This window comes from Syngnathus typhle, linkage group LG17 (assembly GCF_033458585.1).
Source record: "Syngnathus typhle isolate RoL2023-S1 ecotype Sweden linkage group LG17, RoL_Styp_1.0, whole genome shotgun sequence".
NCBI classification, from domain to species: Eukaryota; Metazoa; Chordata; class Actinopteri; order Syngnathiformes; family Syngnathidae; genus Syngnathus; species Syngnathus typhle.
Genome location: NC_083754.1, coordinates 3,995,330 through 4,014,471, shown reverse-complemented (window position 1 = coordinate 4,014,471; position 19,142 = coordinate 3,995,330). Strand labels below are relative to the sequence as shown.

Below are 19,142 nucleotides of genomic sequence, written 5' to 3'. Positions count from 1 at the left end.
AAAGACGAGCAAACACTCCAAGTCATCCATCCAACCGGGCCTTCCGAGCGCTTATCATAAATAATCATTCCTGACATACTCGTCCTTCGGCGTGATGATGATGATACAACAGCCGCAAAGAGATACGAAGATAACAAAACACACCATGGCTCGAAATACCCTACCACACATGATATGAATTAATTGGCGTGTACACCAATCAAGGATTTTATTCATGACATTAACGTGGAATGAGTCACTCAATCCAAAGGCTGATGAGATTTTCAATCAGCTTTCTGATCATCCACACCAGTGCAAATGTGTCCTTTTCACAGACGACGGGATGCAGGATGAATATGTTTCCAAAAATATTTTAGGATCACCGCCGAGTCAGACGCTATTGTCACGCAAAGGACAGCTTTGACTTGCAGATGCCGCACGACAACAGCTGGTTTGAAGATGTGACGGGGGGGCAAAGATCAGTCTGCTGAGAAAGCAGCCAAGCGGGATTAATGCTGAGCAACTCGGCAAGCGCCAAAAATTGCTTTTTAGGCACACTTTCCACCCGGGGGAAAAAAACTTCCAAGTGACACGGAAGCTGTGTTTTTTTTCCAGAGGCCATACCTGTGCTAACTTCATCTGGCAGAGTGTCCAATCGACTTACAGAGAGAATTTGAATATGGCACGAGATGAAACTTGAATTGTTATAAAGAAAATGGAGATATTAATAAAAGGCAACTGAAGTTCACAAATGACATCATATGAAAGCAAACAAATGGAATTGTGCCACTTGGGCCATAAACCGAGCTGTGATTGGTCGTTACCTGAGTCCCAAGGCATTGTGATGTCATTTGACAGCAAGTGCAAAATGGTCGCCCACCTCGAGACAAAAAAAATTAAATAAATGAGATTTTCATATTCCAAAAACACAATATTAATCACACTACCATGTTTAGACTAGTGGCAGTGTATAAAACATGTAATTAAAAAGCCATTCTTATTCTTGACTTGCACTTTATAAATTAATTAACCTACTTCACAAAAAAAAACAAAAAAAAACAAAATAGAAGTCTTGGTAATGCAATGTAAATGATTACCTGTAAGTGTACCTAATAAAGTGGCCTGTGTAAAGTCAGGGCAGAAACTCACATTGATGACTCAACCGGTTTGTTTCTCATTATGCTGAATCTAAATACTGTGTCACACCTAAATGTGAGTCCCGCTCTGACCTCTTCATTGAGGTCAAACAAATTCACAGAAGACTGTGGAATTTCTGGGAAACAGTGCAGAGCGGCTTGTACACATGATCAGATGCACTAACTGCTCATGTCTGCAAAAAAACACATCTGATGAGTCATGACAATAGACTCGTAAACTCCTAATCAATATAAGACTTCTTCTAAAATTGCAGTTTCCATTTCTTGTGTCTACAATGTGCGAATATACTAATAATTAAGATTCGAGATGAATTTATGACTTCATTTTCTCCAAACAGCTAATTAACTAATTAGTTCTGAGGTGTACTTCCTCATGCTTTTTTGCTCAACTGAAGCTGAGCTGCCACAGACAAACGTCTGCACACCTTCTAACAACTGCTTGGGGACACTAAATAAAATATGAGCACTTTTAAAGTTGCCCCACAAAAAATGTATTTATGGGATGAAAGATATACTAGCCTTAAGAATGATGGGAGTCAGAACCTCTCAAGCATCATTCAGATTCAAAATGGAAACAGATATGAAATATATCATAGTGGGCTATTTAATTGCCTCACATTGCATTATTCGGTTTTGTATTGTACAACAGTGCACATTGAAGTACGTAAGCAGTTTATCTGTGTTGGTTTCAGTTGTGCTATTTAATGTGCTGAGATTTTTTGTTTCCTGCTAGTGTGGGTTGTTTTCAAGACTTGTTTGTCTTTTTTTCTTTTTTTTTTTTTTGGGCGTTGGCTTTTACCTGTTTTCTTTGTTGTCTGGTCGTCTTTGTCTCGCCTATATTGTTGCTTTGACTGTCAATTAGAGGTTTCGACATGTCACAAATAATTACGTAATGCATTCAGTTGAACAATAAAATGTCATTTTAAAATACAAACTTGACATACCTGCACACAAACACGCTGTCGCTTCAAAAACATAATCGGTCTATCACGTTGTGTTTGTCGCCACCAAGCGGAAAAAGTGATACATTGCACTTCTTCCACGCGTGTTGTCGTTTTACCAAGAAAACTCATTTCTGAACATTTGGCGCCCTCTGCCGTTGGAATACCAAACTGTCACACGTCAACTCAAACAAAAGAAAGAAAAAAAAAACAGCTTTTGGTTTTAATTTGAGGAATTTAGGCGAGATAAATCGGCCAATGTATTATCAGCATTGTCACATAATGCAATGCACACAAAAATAAATTAAATCTAAAGATAATAGAAATAATAATAATGCAAAGTGCTTTTTCTTTATGAATCATTATATATAATCAGCGGTGATTGAGTGGTGTTACACAGCTAAATGTCAAAATATATCTCTAAAATAATGTTTTTACTTTTGTATTTGTTTAAAAGCACACATTTAAAACAACATTTTCCAGATATTACAAAATTTATTGTCTTATCAACATAAAACATTACTCAACAACAGTATACAGATCTACTGAATTTACATTTCATTTACCAGCATGTTTAAATACAAAACAATGACTGAATTTCCTACTGCATCTGTAATTTATATTTCAGGCTGATTGTATGTACGTCTCATAAATGAGAGCTCAAGTCCAGCAGTACCATATACTGCTCCAAAAAGATTAATATATATATATTTTTTTTAAATGTCGGTTTAAAATATAACAGCAAAACTCACTGCATCAGTGACCTCATTTCTGCACATAACTCAGTGAGACGTCTCCTAAATTATGAATAAAATCTCATGACAAAGACACTAGCCATTCTAATTGTGTTCAGACTGATTCTGCATTCCAGCAGCAAGTGGAATAATTTATTATAGCGAACCACAAGTGCAACGACATCCTACCAAGAGCATTCGTTTACATATTCTATGCAAGGTTCACGTAAATATTTCTGGCAGTAAGTTACAATAAGATTTTTTTTTTTTAACACCCCCATCAAATTCTAATAAAAGTGTGCTTTAATCCTTAAGATTTAAGTAAAAAAGAGATAAATGTCGTGGCAGTCTGAGGAGAGTGCATTATATAACTGAAAAAGCTCAGGGTAAGTCCAGATAGCGATATTTACTGTAAGTCATCCAATAGTGTGTAACCATGACGATGCATTAGCGTAACATGTCTTCATACAGGGCCTTGATAACAAGGATGCAATATTTTTGTTCCTATTTCAGCATTATGAAGCAAATTTAAATGCAAGAATTGAAAAATGTGGGATGTTTTTCGGGCAAGTCTCCTTCAGGTACATTGCAATCCAAGGTGAGATGCTGTATAGGCCAAAAACAACATTTACCTCACATGCACCCAAAACTCACCAAATAAATAATGAAACGCTGACCCAAAAACTCTCATACAAACCAACAAGCCTCTCAAATTCAGCAAAATAAATCAATTTAATTAATAAACAAAATTGACATTCACACAAAATCTCTCACTCCCTAAAACGCTTAAACACAAAACACACATTCAGCACAAAAAAAACTCAAACCATAAAAAACTCATACACAAAAGTCAAATCTATATCATTTTAGAGGTTATTGTGAGAGGTTGTTGGGTGACCATGAGAGTTCTCCAGCAAGTGGTTTTGCTTTATGTGTGAGAGGAAGATGTTATTTTGGGCCCTCAATAGAAATACTGTAAAAAGTAAACACGCAATTTCTAAAAAGTCTGCACACCCCTGTTCAAATGTCACCATTTCCCACCATTAATGGCCCATAATTAAAAAAATTAAATGAAATATAAAATTAAAATTAGAGGTTAAAGCGTCAAATTAGTAAAACTAAAAAAAGCATTTTAAACAAGGGTGTGTAGACTTTTTTCGATCGTCATTCCCTCAGAAGACACAGAGAAGCCGGACCATGAATGTTAACATTTGACATTTCAGCTTTGCCATAATTGTGTTGTCCTTTTATCTGCTGTCAGGAAAGAGAAAATTGCCTGAAAGGTCATCGAAGCTGCATGATGATATTCAGCTGCTGTATGCATACCTGTGCAACATAGTCAGCGGAACCATTCATCAACATGATTTGTGCATGGCCAATGTCGATGAGCCAATGAAAATGCAGTTAACATTTGCCGTCTCCTCCGCCCCGAAGCTAATCAAACACGGCCAAAAAAAAAAGTCCAAACTCCCTCCAGCCAACAGATTGCAAGAACACACCAGACCCTGTGCTTCTTTTATGCACCCAATTAGTGTCACTTAAAAAAAAAAATATGCAGAAATGAAGCTAATAAGGACACATGAGGTGAAGGCTCATGAACCAAGAGTACAATCTTCCAATTTAAGAGAAGATGATCAATCCCATCAAATGAGCAACAACCCAAATTGGCCTTTCTCAAACAACTTTTTTTTCCATACACAAAGATTAGCACAAATCTTCTCAGGGATTTCTCCTGCTCTGAACCTTCGACTATTCCGCCGGGAATATGGGGGAAAAAAATGTGCTTGTCTTCATATGTGCGGCGCTGATGAGGTCTGACAGCAGAGTGCGCAATGCGCTCCTCTGCCACGTCAACAATGTGCTCATGCACACATACGTTGTGTTAAATGTGTACACAATCTCTCAAGTGCGTTCCGCTGGAACCAGCCAGCAGTGAAGAACAATTTGGACCCTGAATCGAAGGGCAGGGATGATAAAAAAAAAGAAAAAAACACGCTAAGTTGCTTCAGTATAAAAATAGAGGAATTCTCCGAGGCTGATTAAATGTCTTTGGCACTTACGAAAGCACAGCGTATACAAAGAGATCAACACTGAGTGAAAAGGCCAAACTTGAAAGCTCTCCAACTAGAAGATTAACATAATCTGCCTTCATCCATGTATGAGTCTGGCCAGTCCGGGGTGGATTTGAGCCTGAACCGGCCCGTATTCCATCGTCTCGCCGTCCACTGTGATCACCCCTTCCTTCGAAATGGGCTCCAAGCGCAGCGCTAGCACCTTCTCGTAGACCAGGTGGGGGCAGCCGCATGCTAAATGCGCTCCCTTCTCCATGGCCAGGAAGAGGCGCAAAAGGGCGGGGCGGGAGATTCCCGCAGTCACGTAAAAGAGGTGGATGATTCCGTCGTCCGCCGTGGCGCCGGGGACCGCCCACAAGTCCTCGGCCAGGTGAGATTGGTAAATTGCCAGCACCAAGACAAAGTCCTCCGCTTTGACAACAGTCCAGCTCTCCGGGACCGGCTGGTCTAGTCCCGGGAGCAGAGAATCCACTGGTGCTCGGGTTTTCCCGTCACTGGGAGTTTCGGGTGTTTTGGAGGAATTGCTGATGGTGTTGAAGTTGTTGCAATGGCGGCGTGGTTTGTTTGCTGGCGAGGAATTGGGAATGAGCTGGCAAGGGAGGGAGGAACACAGCGAGGGTCGCTGAGGCGTGGACGAAAGGTCGGGCTTCTCCTTCACGGGCAGGTACGCCAACCTACCCTGATACACTCGGAGCGACGCCAGGCGCACTAAAGTACCCATCAGGAAGCGGATTGCCCCGACGTGGCGGTACTTCTCGCTCTCGATGTCCACGTCAGCCACAAATCCCCAAGCCAGAGACAGGAAGGAGAAGACACGCTGTTTGGAAGCCAAGTGGATGGACACCAAGTCCAAAGAACCGACCAGGCCCTTGCACAGCATAAAGCCACAGCTCAGAAGAAGTTCCTCATTCCATGCCGGGGGTGACCTGAGAGACACGAGTTAGAAAGAAGAAAAAAAATAATCTGTAAACTATTACATCATTCCCTCTGCCTTAAGTGACCTCTCCTGTATCTCTCCTCCCTTTAGATGGATGACGTGCCCAGTCAGCTCAGAGCATAGGAAGAAGATAAATCACATTTGTTTCCCAGTAATTATTTTTCTTGGCTCTTCTTTTGCCTATGCATTTAAAATGACTCATTAAAGGACCAACTCACTGAGAGTAGTGGTGGACAGAAGCAGCCAGGGCGTTTCCAGAGCCACCTGGAAGAATGCCCAGAGGGGTCTGGATGGCCTCCTGCCAGTCGTCACGCTCCATCAGACCGTTTATCACCTGTTTGAAAAAAATAAATAATAGTCAGACGTAGAATAGAAACAAGCTGGATTTAGTCCAAGTACCTCGAAGAGCAGCCCATCTCCTGACATGATAACGAGAGCGTCCCACTGTGACAGGTCCGCCTTCTTGACCAGCTCACGTGCGTGGTTCTGGTGCTCTGATTACACACAAGGAGTGGAAGAAGACATGACAAGTAAAAACAAAGCTACACTGTTGCCGTAGCGACACGCGATTAAATAAGAACCTGTCAAATCGACAGCTTGTTGTTAAAGCACTACCGTATTTTCCGCACTATAAGCCGCACCGGGTTATAAGGCGCACCTTCAATGAATGGCCCATTTTAAAAGTTTGTCCGTATATAAGGCGCACCGGATTATAAGGCGTATAGAATAAATAACTCGACGTTGCTCAAACGTTAATGCAGTCACAATGTAGTAACACTCGAAATAGTGAAAACAATAACAATATATCAATAACTCAAAGTTGCTCAAACGTTAATATCACGCAACACACAAAATAAACACGTAAAGCTTGCTTTAATAAATTAGTTCTCATCCACGAATCCATGTTGATCCATGTATAAGGCGCTTTTGAGAAAATTGGAGGTTTTTAGGTGCGCCTTATAGTGCCGAAAATACGGTATATAAATAAAAATGCACTGTATTAGATTGTATGTTAATTTTTGGGATCTTTTCTACTATCGATATAACAATGGTCTCCCGTGAGCAGCATGTTAATAATCGCAAAAAAAAGGGAAAGTCATACAAGAACGGAGACAGATAAATTAGCACAAATCGATGCAGACGGCTACAATATTGATCACAACAATCATTCCCTTGCTCTGTTTTGTTTGTACAGTGTGTCAGGATGCGTTGATGGGATGCTGTGCGTTGTGCTGACAGACAAAAGCGGCAGAAGGAGCAAACTGCTCAGCTAGCCAAGTCAGCACTTGGAAGCTGCCAGCTCTCAAACTGATGCATTACCACTTTCCTATTCAAGAGTGACTGACTAACACGCTAACCTCAACCTTGGGGCTGGCTAGTTACTTAAGAAACCAGGCATGAGTGTGTTTATGTGTATTTTTTTTGCAGCAGCTTCAGTGGAGTAAATGATGCACATCCGCAAATTTGTTAGGCTATTCCGAATTAAGAGTGTGTAAGTGGGAGCTTGGATGGCCCAGTTGTCAGTGCAGTGGTCCCTTGCTGAGATTAAAAGTTTAATCCCTCCCACCCGGAGATGCTCGCTTCTTTGGCTTTGTGTCTTGATTTAAAAAAAGGCTGGAAAAAAAAATAGCCATTTATTTCCAATGTCGTGATTGTCAAAAAAGTGGATTTAAAATAGGTTATTATAATTTACAAATATTACACGTTATAATTATAGAGGAAACCTAATGAAAAATTACCACAAACAAAATATTAATCAGAAAATCGTGTTTCAATTCATTGTGTTGCACTTATAAAGAAAATTTGAGGGTTGACTTCTTCTTTAAGGTAAAATAGAACTTTGTGTGTGTGTGCATTGCCGACCTGTGATGACAAGCGTGTAGGGGACGTCGGCTTCAGTGAGCATGCCCTGCAGGTGCCCGGTGAAGAGCTGGAGAGCCTGGCCTCGTCCACTCAGAGGGTTGACCAGGATCATGACTCTGCAAGGCCGTCTTATCTCCAAGTTGGTGATACCTGGGAATCAAATTCATGAATTGATCTGAGCTTCTATCAGTTTCCCTTTTTTTTTTGTATTACACCCCAAACTATATATCCATCAATCTGACATTGAAACCTATTCCCCACAATGCACTGCAGGATTTAGCTGCATGTGACTCCACATTGGCAATGCGGTACAGAGGTGTGATTCCAGCAGGAGGCGTGAGGAGAGGGTGGAAAAACAAACATGCACATGCCCGAACTGTGCCTCCATTCAGCCACACAAGGTCAGCATTGTTTTTATTTGTATCAAAGCACAAAGGACCTTCTCACTTCCAGAATATCAGATGCGGTACAATGGTGGAAATTCAACTGTGGAAGAGCTTTTGAATGACAAAAATGTAATCCAATGATTTTTTTTTTTTCGGGTGACGTGGAGCAGCAAAATTGGAAGTGAGGATCTCATAGTCTCCAACGTGCAATTTAAATGTAATATTTATTTGTCATTTGTAGACTATTTAACATAATACAAAACTTGCACTTCTCTTGCTCTTTTAATCCAACTTTACCATCTGCAGCTAGCTCAAATGTAATTAACTTTTGGATAAATACTCGATAAGGGATTAACAATTCACGCTGACTTTCATTCACCCTTTGCGACAGAAGCGCCATTTACTACCGCAACAGTATTCTGTTTTACAGGCTACTTTAGATTTGGAATGCCAAGGAAGATTATAAATTACAGATGTGTAGAGGAAAAAAAAAATCTGCACGAGATTGTCATCAAACTGCTAAACTGGATCAATGATAAGCCAATCGGAGGACAGAGACCAAGTGCCATTGATACTGCTCAGGTTACCATCTTCACTTGTCTGCCAAACTCCTGCTGACTGCAAACCATCCATCCATCCATTTTCTGAACCGCTTAGTCCCCACGGGGGTCGCGGGCGTGCTGGAGCCTATCCCAGCCGTCATCGGGCAGTAGGCAGGGGACACCCTGAATCGGTTGCCAGCCAATCGCAGGGCACACAGAGACAAACAACCATTTGCACTCGCACTCATACCTAGGGACAATTTGGAGTCTTCAATCGGCCTACCAAGCATGTTTTTGGGATGTGGGAGGAAACCGGAGTGCCCGGAGAAAACCCACGCGGGCCCGGGGAGACCATGCAAACTCCACACAGGGAGGGCCGGAGGTGGAATCGAACCCGCACCCTCCTAACTGTGAGGCGGACGTGCTACCCAGTGCGCCACCGAGCCGCGACTGCAAACCATTTTATTTTTATTTTCGCCACTTCCATCTTTGGCAAGCAACATCCCAAATGGTTGCCCAATTCAATTGACGGTTGCCCATATGAGTGATGTCGTAATTAGCAGAGTAAACAGCTCCCATATTGTTTACATGTTAATTAACACCTCATTGTAATCCAAGATGAGAGGCTAATTAGATCGGGATGCAAAGGAGGACGGGACCTCATTAGACAGTTTTAGCTGTGGAAATCAGCTGTGTTTTCATTTTCCTCACATCAACAATAAATCCTCGGTGGGAATTGATTGCACAGATGAATAGAGTGTGAGCAGCAGCGACGCTCTTGTTGACAGTGCAGCAGTTTGAAATGTAAATAGACTGGGTGGATGAAAATCTGTGTGAATGTGGATTAGCTTTTTTGTGGTAATCATAATTTCCAATGTAGAATATGTGCAGGAAAACAAGTAGAATATGGAAAGCTGAGTGGTTGGATGATTAATTGATTAACTTTGGCCCATATTACTAACGCAGTTATGTGTGCTAGTCTAGAATGCTTTTTCATCTTCATGTTTCACCTACCAAGCAAGTCCAGCAGGTTATTGGCGGACAAAATGTCCGGCAAACTAGTTCTGCGAGGATTGTGAGTCAGTTTGAACATGAATCATCTTGTTTGAACTTACACAATATAACAAAGAGCGTTGTAGGGCACAGACATATTTTAAATAATAGCTAGAAGTTAACAAAAAAAATCTATTTATCTAACAAGGAGGAAAAAAATGATACATGACTAAGCAGAATTCACATCATAAAGCATTTTTTTTCTGACCATAGACAAAAGGAGTGTATCATTTAAACCAATGCAACCTCGTTACTTATGATAAACTTTTATTTGTCTGATTATACAGACACTCGTATAATAGAAGAAAAAAACACACAGATTATCAAAGTTATTCTTATATGTATTTTAAAAAATACAATTAAATGTATAATCGTCTGTGAATTCTGGGATGACCCATATAAAATGCATGAATGTAAACAATGTGACCTTGCTCACCGTCTTTCCGGCGCGCCTGCTGCGCAGAGGCATCCCTGATGGCACAAGCCCACCGTTCAGCCTCCCGCAGGTTAGTCCGGGGGTCCTGAACCAGCGCCACCCGAAAACACTGCTCCACTCGCTGCCGGGCCACTCCTGCGCTCATCCAGCGCCGTTTGAAGGGGTAGAAATAGGCGGTGAAGTAGGCGCCGACGTCCGCGCTGTCCGTTGCTCTGTACGCCCGGCAACCGACGCAGTCCGTCAAGTTGAAGACCACCTTAGTCCGGTCGGGCGATGAGGAGATCCTCTGGATGGTCAGAGCGCTCTCCGTCAGGCTGACAGAGAAGCGGACCTTGTCGTCGAGGGTGTCTGTAAACTCCCCATAAAGCATGCCCACGAAGCCGTTCCGCTGACGGGGTGGCTCCGCTCCAGGGGCGTCCTGCTCCATCCCGGCCAGGCCAGCGCGAGGATGGCGGTGCGGTACCGACTCAAGTGGAGTTCTGCTGCGGGACGCTCCGTGCGCCAGGGCACTATTCCTGGTTCAGCGTCTCTTCCTAGTGGCCAAAGGTGGGAGTGCAGCCAGGACATTTTCTAATAAATCTCACTTAGTATTATTTTTGTTTCGTATACATTTGAGAAATTATAACGATCGTCACTCACCTAAAAAAAAAATTTTATATATCCAAAATCAGAGAGTTATAGAAATAAATTCCGTCTACAAGGAAAATATTATTTATTATTATTGAAGACGTAGACACTGTAAATTAACGACCTCTAAGACGGTGTTGATAAAACTATTTTCTGTACTAAAAATAACTTACATTTGACTGAGAGGTACTGTAGTAAATCTAAATATCTATTTCATAATCGCACTTTATGGCCACGCCTAGTTTTGTGTCACGTTGGTTGTGACGTCAACAACAAATAAAAGCGGATTTCGCAAGACTTCCTGTCTCTTTTAGCTTGTCGGTGTACCCGTGCAAGATGGACGCTCCCCACCAGGCTAACGTGCAAAATTTTTTAATGCATCCCTGCTCAAATATTAAGTTAGTAAATGCAGACGTTCCTCCTTGAACTCAGAGGTTGTTTTTAAGAGCACTTAGATGGAGAATCTAGCGACAATACAATGATGCTAGGCTAGCTCGTTAGCTTCCATGCAACCAGCACGTGGTCCAGAGCAATGCTCGTAGAAGTGAATAATCGTGGGTAAGTTGTCATAATCGCTTCAATGCACACTTTTAAAATGTCATTTTGAAGTTTGATTATCCCTGTCTGTAAATGCCGTGTGGAGATCAATGGTAGTTAGTGGCCTGTAGAAACACGTTGCTGATGATCTTGTTCTTGTTTCAGGTCTATTGTGCGCCGCTTGGTTTCAAATGCTGAAACAAGAGGACCTTGCAAAGGTTTGTATTACGCCATTAAACTTCTATTGTAATACGGTTTCAGTGATGATAACTGCTGCATAGGAAGTGCCGTCTGATGCGATAACTGACGATCGCTATTATCTGAGAAATTCACTCAGATTTATTCTTTGCATGGATGATGATCACAAAATATTGACCATAACATTTTACTTATTAGGTGCAGTAAGTTAGCAGCCATCAGGAACATGAGTTCTCTGTGGGAAAAGAATTTGAACGGTATGTATTGGAGTTTTGCAGATTAAAGCCTGTGATGAAACAAGTTATCCCTGTCTGAACTTAAATGTTGAGTCATGGTAACCTGAGGCTTAATCAAAATCACAATTTCACTTGTTCATGATAAGTTGCTTCCAGTGTATGATTGTCTTATTTTGTATCTTTCTAGGTGACATTTCTGCATTGGAGTGAATGAGCTGAAGAAAATTAGTCCAGGGAAAACATTTCTATTTGATTTATTTGTAAATCTATAAAAATACAAATGTAAAGCAATCCTGAATTATAATGCTGTAGCCCACTATGACTTCAGTCTGTTTGACTTTTTCTTCAAGTTTTCAAGGAAGATTTGCTGCTCTTGGAGGTAGTCATGCTCCTGTATGCATAATTTACTTTAGTAGAAATCCATTCAATGATTGAAGAAAAAAATGTGCTCTCCTGCATGTGTATGTTAATCCTTCACTGTGAGTTTCAATAAAGGTTACAACACTTTGTCATGCTCTCCAAGATGCTGATTGATTTCAGTATGAATATATGATAGGCAATAGTCCCTATATACACACAATCTATACATACACAAATTATATTCAACAATTACTGCTTACCTTTCGTGCATTGTACTTCCATATAGCCAAATTTGCCTGGAGTGCCACAGATTGAGAATTGGGTACAATCTGATTGGTAGTTAACGTTGACTCCGGCATTGCAGAACCCAGATCTATGAATAATTGTACAAATCAGGGTTGGTGTTTTGATCTATTCAAAATTTGTGAAACATAGGTTAATCTCCTGGTAGTAATGACCTGGTAGAGTGGGAGTGGTTTGTGTCAAAGAGCCACTCGGAGGGTCTGATTTAGACTTCTCCGTTGTTTCCTGAGGGTTGATCCTTATTCGCTCCTACATTTAAAAGAACAGTTATATTATGACTGCCCATAATACTTTGATAAATATGAAATACCTGAAGAGCACGTTGTTCGAGCTGCCTCAGTCTCTCAATCTGGGAATGAATGGTTCTCAGCCTTGCCTGGTGTTCAGACTCCACACGTTTGGCTTCCCGCAATGCTTGCTCTCCTTCTTCATACTTTTCTGCTGCCAGCTGCACACGTCCAGTAACAGTTATGGAAAACAGATTCACGACTTCACAAATATTAGCCACAAGAGTCAAATTGAGCAAATGTCGATTCACCTTGCTGAAGGCATCAACTTCCTGCGCTCGGATTTTGAGCCTAAGGGCCGTGGTGCTTATCCTCTCCTTTTCTTGCTCTAGTTCTCCTTTCAGTTTTTCCAAAACCTCTCTCTCCTGTGCCACAGCCGTCTCTTTTAGTTTCAGCTCTCCGCCGCGAAGCTTCAAATCAGCTTGGTCCTATTACAACAATACAAAGTTTTATGTATTTGGGATTTGTAACCGAGCAGATTTGCTGAGCTCACCTGCGCAAGACTCATAATGGAGCCCTCTCTTCTCTCCAGTAAAGTGCTGACGTCCTGTTCGGCCTTTTCTCGACGCTGCTTTTCCTGAGCGTGAAAGACGTTCCACTCGGCTGCCAGCTTTCTTCTCTCCTCTGCGCAATGCTGCATCACTGCCTTCTGCTCCTCCAATAACGCATGCTAAAGTGTAACGACAACAGAAGAGTCATAAAGGGAAAAACATTTTTGTGGTGACACAGCCTGATTTAAGCCTTACCTTAGCTCTTTCCAGCTCTTCTCTCTCCATGGTCATCTGCATGGTCAGGGCACGTCGTTCTTCTTCCAGGCTTTTCAGGGAGGACTCTACCTTGGCTTGCTCTCCTGTCATCTTCCAGCGATCCTGAAACATGCATGGTATTAATAAATTATTTTCGGAAGTACAGCAAAGTCGCTCTATCGTGGGTTTGACTCGTTTTGGTAAAAAACACGAGCGATGCTTCTTAACGTGAAAGTCGTAACCTTCTCAATTTGTCTCTGTTGTTCATTAATCTGAGTGTCCATCCTCGAGATGATTTCCTTCAGGTAAGCTTTTTCCTCCGTCATTATTTTCTCTTGCTGAGCCAAACGATCCTGCATGACTGAGGGAAACATTGGAGGATGAATCGACCTTGTCCACTTGTGAATGTCGATCCGTGTGGGTGTGCGGCACATACTTCGGAGCTGCTCGTCTCTGTGCCGCGCCCCCTGCTCCAAACCATGGGTTGTGTGTTCATGTCTGCTCTCGACCAAACTGGAGAGATCTCCAAGCCGAAAAGAAAACTGTTCCATCTTCTCTATTACGAGCGTTAGAGACCTGCGGAAAAAAAAAAAAAGCATACAGTATTCTTAAAATCCTGGCCACCTAATCAGAGTACTTTACACACTCTTTAATGTTCACGCACTTGTTGAGAAATAATCTACAAGCACAAAGTCATGCTAAATAAATGCTAGACCTGGTCTCAGATGTTGCACTTGTTACTGCGTCAACCTCTTCTTCTTTCAGCCTTTTCAGTCTGTTAATATGGTCTTCGTGGTCTTTCTTCATCTCCGTGATGGATTTTCTGAAAAGAAAGAAAGGTAGGTGGGAACCTGTGAAAAGTGTTTCGACAATGCCGAATAAACCTTTTATTATTATTCACTAATTGAAGCAAACAAGATCAAGTAAGATAAACAATTTAATTTTTAGGTTGTTTTTTTTGCTTTTTAAAGACCCAGAAAAAAATCTACAGCAAATCAGCACAAGAAGTCGACCTTTGCAAATCCCGGAGTCTCTCTATGTCACGATCTTGGTCTTGCTGGAACTGGGCCAGTTTTCTTTGGTAGTGAGCCTGCAGCTCTGAGCGCTCCTTCTCAGACGTTTGTGTTAGCGCAGCCATGCGTTCGATGAGATCTTCGCTCTCCTTCCGCATCCGCATCTCCCTCTGAATTGCAGATTCCTCGAGAAGCTTGACGCGAGTCCTGCGAGCGGCGCATAAGATGGTTCGAGTATGACTCGCATTTTTGAAAACACATGGTGGGGAGGGCAAACAGAGTACAAATGTAATCTTGGAATCGATACTTGTGTGCGTTTTCCATGAGTTCCATGTCCTGTTTATGTCGCTGCTGGATACTTTCTAGCAACATCTGGCTGTGGTCTCGCTCCAGTTGCAGCATCTTCGCCTGGACAAAAAACAGATGGAGGTCTCAGTTTCCGTAACCAAGTCTTCTCCATCCATAGCGTTCAAATACCTGTGCCTCCAGCTGTATGATGCGTGCTTGTAAATCCTCTCCATCACCATGTTTGTGCTCGTCGACTTTTTGCACTGCCCCAGCATCCAAAACACCCCGACGCCCCAATAACTGTGACTGCATCATCTTTCAGCCAGAAGTAATCATGTGATGATGACAAAATGAAATTTGCAAAGTGAATAGAATTGAAATGAATCCGGAAACTGGGCTCACCTGTTGTTGTAGTAAGAGTTGCTGCAGGCTGTCGGTGGAAAATGGCACCTGCTCAAAAGGGCAAGGAATTAAAATAATCGACATCGAAATGATGATTAAAAAAAATACCTGTTGCTGGAGAGCAGCTGATGAGTTTGTCTTAAGGTCTGGCTGCGGGAGCACTGAAAATAAAAGCATCCATGGGAATGATGATAGACTCTAATACGAGAAATAGCACTTAAAAACTGCAAATTTAAATGTGATCAAATCTGCAAAAAAATACTATATTTGTATTTCTTTTTTACAAATATAATGTACAGGTCAAATAATGCCGTCATGTAAGAAAAAAACAAGACTACGGTACCTTCCTTGGTCTTCTCTTCTTTTTCAGGGGCATGTTGTGCAGCAAGGCTTGGTTGTCCAAGTGAAGAGTTGACAGGAATTCTACAATATAAAAAATATATATTCCACGTCATGTTATTCTTTTAATTCTTCAGCCAAAACCTACCCAGGATCCATGGAGGATGACAATTGTTTCCCAGGGGTGTTATTTCTGCCTCTCCGACCTTGTGAGGTGGCTTCCTTACTGAAAACCAGATGAAAAAAGTCCATATTAAAAAATAACCTTTTGCAAAACTGCGTAATCTTATTCCCATTACCTAACAAGTGACTCCAGATCCACTTCTTCTCCAAGGCCTAAATTTTGCTCCTGAGTTAAGATTTTGGCATCAAAGTTTGATCCAGAGAAAGACTTCTTCCTGCTCAGAGCTCCTACTAACCAGTCATCATCTTCATCCACTTTCTTCTGGTTTTTGATCACCTCGGGCTTTCCTGCTTTGCTGTCAGTCAAAACTGAGGCATTCACTTCTATTTTTGGATTCTGCTCTCCAGACAGTGAGTGCTTTCTCTCCAATAAAGGAGAAGGAGGAGATTTTGGAGATTCTGTGGAGGTCTTCTTCTCTTTAACATTGTCTTCATCGTTTGGACTGAGACAGAGCCAGTCAGCTGGGTTGCGGGCTCGAGTGGAGGTTGGGGGAATAGGGGGCTTTTTTTCCGGGGAAGAAGCACTGACCTCCTCCGTGGGGAATCTTTTTTTTAAGCAAAATAAGAAAACTATTCATCAAATTCTCACATATCAAATCAGTTTCATCACGCACCTGATAGACTGCCGACGGGACTGTGGCCCTGAAGCGTTGTCTCCCACTGTGGGCTGATATGACCCAAATGTGAGGTCATCATCTAAAAGGACCTCTGAGAAATAGACATAAAGCTCCAAAATTATTTTTAAACACTACACGCACTTTTAAACACTACAGTGACCTATTACCTTTGTAGTTTTTCTCCCGAGATGAAGACTGGTCCTTCTTCCCGCCTGGTGGTGGCCATTCTGGACGTTGAGAATTACAGTTCTCTAAAATCTCATCGAGTCTGGTGCGAGCTCTCTGTGGTTGGTCACTACGGTGGTGAGATGACATATGTAAAAAGATTCAGGCCATAAATACGTAAGATGAAAAAAAATAAAGACTCAGACTTACCTTTCCCTGTTGGTAAAAAGCACATTTTCTTTTTTCTTGGGAATTTCATAATCCAGGCCAAGTTCGTCAATTAAATCATCTTTCTCGTCATCAAACACGAGTTCATTTAGTTTCTTTGCTGCACTGGCTTATTAAAACACATGAAAGATGAGAGGGATTTAGCCTGTGAGGTTTGTATTAAAACATGAAAAATAGAACATCCCGTGAAATAAGATTTACTTGTTTCTCTTTTTTGGCCGAGAGATGCAGAATGTGGAGGTGTCGATTTTTCAGGTTTGGTTGGCAGTGAATTGGATTTGGATGGCGTCTTTTTTGTGGTTTGCGATAAACTATCCAACAGGTCATCTATATCATCCTGGTCATCGAGGTCTGCAGAAAAGAAATTGATTGAAATAAAAGTGAAAATAAAAACAAATATAATTATTATTATTTTTTAAATCTATAAATCGATATTCAATTGCATTGAATATTAATTGGGTTTTATTTATTTACATGTTTATTTTTCTGTTTTTGTATTTGTTTGCTTTTATTTTGTATTATACATTTTTTTTGGTCATCTTTTATTTCTGTATATTTTGGTTTAAATTTTTATTTATACATTTTTCATTCAAGTTTCAAATGACAAATGGCAGACTCACCAAGGAAGCTGAACTTCTTGTTACGTGCTGAAGATGCATCTATCTTCGTCCCTCCTGTGGAAATTTCATCTAGGTGAAGTGGGGAAGAGAAAAACTAACTTTGCTCTCAGGAAAACATCTAAACCAATTTTTTTAAATGAGTAAAGCGTTTTATAATAATAAGGTCACTGCTATATTACCTGCTTCCCTTGGTTTCATATCACTCGCTAGTATATCTGGTTCTGGCAAGGACTTTTTATTATCAGATAGTTTTTTTGTTTCTGCAGAAGTTGAATGAGAAGTTTTCTTTGATGCAGCATTCATTTCTGGGCCCTGTACAACAGTAAAATTAAAAACAACAGACAAACATTTAAAAAAATTTGTATTTGATCGTTCTATCATAATTTATAATTATTAAAACACTCCTTAACAAACCTCAATGTCTTCATCCAAATTTACATCGTCTAGAATACTGAAGATGTTTTCAATGTCAGATGTGCTGGGAAAAAAGTATTCATACATAAAATATAGTATTTTTTTCTCATTTATTAAATGCAATTACTCAAAAATACCTATTTCGTAATCCACCACGTCCTGACTTTCTTCTTGGTGGGAGTTCTGATGAGTACATTTTATTAAATATAAAATTATTTAATAATAATTGTTTCATTTATTCCACAGAACAGCGATCACTTACTGCCACCATCAAATGAGCTTTCGAGGATATCTCCATCACCAAATGAGCCTTGGGTGAGCCATGAAAATGGACATTTTCATTATTTATTTTTTGACATGTATCTGTGTATTACATTTCGAGCTGTTCATTAAGTACTGTACAGTATTGTAAGCGTGTATCGATGACACACAAAACTTACTTTTAGTTGGTTTCCCTTTTGGATTTGTAGCCTGAAAATAGCATCCCGATCGAAAATAAAATAATGATTCAATTAAATAACTCACGAAGACTGCAGTCAATCAAGATACTCACCATTGTTGGTTTGTTTACCATTACAGTAGCAGTTAGCTAGCTACTTTAGCATCAATTTGATGAGGCATCTCGTCTCCAATGGTGATGTAAAAAAACTCCTGTTACGACTCGTGCTTCACCATTTTCAATAGAATAGTTAATTTAAACGTTCACACACTTCTAGCGGATTAGTAGCTTGGGCACACAAGCTCCAACATTTAAACCGAGGAAGGAGGAACGTTTCCTGTTTACCTGCCCATTTGCATTGTGGGAAATGTTGTTTTCAGCGAGCCCTGTGCTTTTGTTTCCTGTAAATTTGCAGTAAAGCAATGTATGTTTTTTCTTTTTCAAATCATTTTATAATTAAATAATAATGCATTTGATTAAACAAAAAATATTGAAAGTTATTTTTTGCATACGTGTACAACTCATGAATAGAACATTTGTGTGCACATTGTATGGCATGGTATTAGCAAAATTAGTGTTTTTATTTTCATTCAATCTTTCCAACCACTTCAGACATTACTGCGCTTGTCATTGCAACCGAGTAAATGCCACATAATACTCCAACAATTCCACCACCAGGTGGCATCGGAATTTACAAAATAAATTAGAAAAAAAAGTTCAACTATTAGAATAATTCACATTTTGTCTATATTTAATTCAGTGCCTTAAGTTGCACCTTGATCAGCAAAATGATAACCGAGAAATAACTTGAGAAATGTGTGAGCGTTGCTTATTATCTTGCAAGTCTTTTCTTTTTGTGTACCTTGGCCTACTTGCCCAATTTCTAACTAGCTGGACTTTTAGTATGACTCCAGAATGCTGCAAGTAACCCACGTTAAATGCAACTACATCAAAACATCTTAAATTGCTTCAGTGTGGTGTGATGCAAGAAGTGAGTTCAGTTCCAGTTCAGCAATAAATATCATTACAGCAATTAAAAA

At 40.6% G+C, this 19,142-nt stretch overlaps 2 protein-coding genes, 1 long non-coding RNA gene and 2 other non-coding genes across 7 annotated transcripts; 3 read left to right on the top strand and 2 right to left on the bottom strand.

Moving 5' to 3' along the window:
• Positions 1–2,552: 2,552 nt before the first annotated feature.
• On the bottom strand, positions 2,553–10,891 carry LOC133170956 (sphingosine kinase 1-like). The gene is made up of 5 exons (XM_061304193.1): positions 10,101–10,891; positions 7,684–7,833; positions 6,220–6,314; positions 6,039–6,154; positions 2,553–5,809 (listed from the first exon to the last, which is right to left on the bottom strand). The coding sequence occupies exons 1-5, from the start codon at positions 10,525–10,527 to the stop codon at positions 4,960–4,962; spliced, it is 1,638 nt and encodes a 545-aa protein (XP_061160177.1). The 5' UTR covers positions 10,528–10,891; the 3' UTR covers positions 2,553–4,959.
• A 120-nt stretch (positions 10,892–11,011) lies between these two features.
• Positions 11,012–12,207, top strand: LOC133170958 (uncharacterized). The gene is made up of 4 exons (XR_009718644.1): positions 11,012–11,285; positions 11,430–11,482; positions 11,661–11,719; positions 11,886–12,207. It is a non-coding gene; the product is annotated as an uncharacterized LOC133170958 (long non-coding RNA).
• Positions 11,521–11,590, top strand: LOC133171042 (small nucleolar RNA SNORD49). Its single transcript, XR_009718669.1, has one exon. It is a non-coding gene; the product is annotated as a small nucleolar RNA SNORD49 (small nucleolar RNA).
• Positions 11,743–11,812, top strand: LOC133171041 (small nucleolar RNA R38). Its single transcript, XR_009718667.1, has one exon. It is a non-coding gene; the product is annotated as a small nucleolar RNA R38 (small nucleolar RNA).
• LOC133170952 (fas-binding factor 1 homolog) lies at positions 11,937–18,454 on the bottom strand. 3 transcript variants are annotated; one of them, XM_061304191.1, is made up of 29 exons: positions 18,217–18,454; positions 18,104–18,134; positions 17,926–17,973; positions 17,801–17,846; positions 17,664–17,727; positions 17,429–17,561; positions 17,250–17,318; positions 16,831–16,980; positions 16,612–16,738; positions 16,404–16,531; positions 16,234–16,327; positions 15,736–16,164; positions 15,585–15,662; positions 15,441–15,520; positions 15,206–15,258; positions 15,098–15,145; positions 14,885–15,010; positions 14,715–14,815; positions 14,408–14,614; positions 14,110–14,217; positions 13,831–13,970; positions 13,637–13,755; positions 13,395–13,517; positions 13,142–13,318; positions 12,900–13,076; positions 12,672–12,809; positions 12,517–12,610; positions 12,319–12,431; positions 11,937–12,089 (listed from the first exon to the last, which is right to left on the bottom strand). In XM_061304191.1, exons 1-29 carry the CDS (start codon positions 18,235–18,237, stop codon positions 12,015–12,017), a joined length of 3,297 nt encoding a protein of 1,098 aa, XP_061160175.1. In that variant the 5' UTR covers positions 18,238–18,454; the 3' UTR covers positions 11,937–12,014. The 3 variants fall into 3 exon arrangements, with proteins under 3 accessions (XP_061160175.1, XP_061160172.1, XP_061160174.1); XM_061304188.1 differs by having other exon boundaries at positions 13,637–13,970; XM_061304190.1 differs by having other exon boundaries at positions 13,637–13,970; positions 17,250–17,303.
• Positions 18,455–19,142: the final 688 nt, after the last annotated feature.

Coding starts and splice junctions, on each gene's coding strand:
- LOC133170956 (XM_061304193.1), bottom strand. CDS start 10,527: ATGGAGCAGGACGCCCCTGGAGCGGAGCCACCCCGTCAGCGGAACGGC. Junction 7,834..10,100: donor GCAGGCGCGCCGGAAAGACG/GTGAGCAAGGTC, acceptor TTTGATTCCCAG/GTATCACCAACTTGGAGATA. Junction 6,315..7,683: donor CTACACGCTTGTCATCACAG/GTCGGCAATGCA, acceptor GTGTGTAATCAG/AGCACCAGAACCACGCACGT.
- LOC133170952 (XM_061304188.1), bottom strand. CDS start 18,237: ATGGTAAACAAACCAACAATG. Junction 16,328..16,403: donor TCGGGAGAAAAACTACAAAG/GTAATAGGTCAC, acceptor TCTATTTCTCAG/AGGTCCTTTTAGATGATGAC. Junction 15,011..15,097: donor AACTCTTACTACAACAACAG/GTGAGCCCAGTT, acceptor TCTGGCTGAAAG/ATGATGCAGTCACAGTTATT.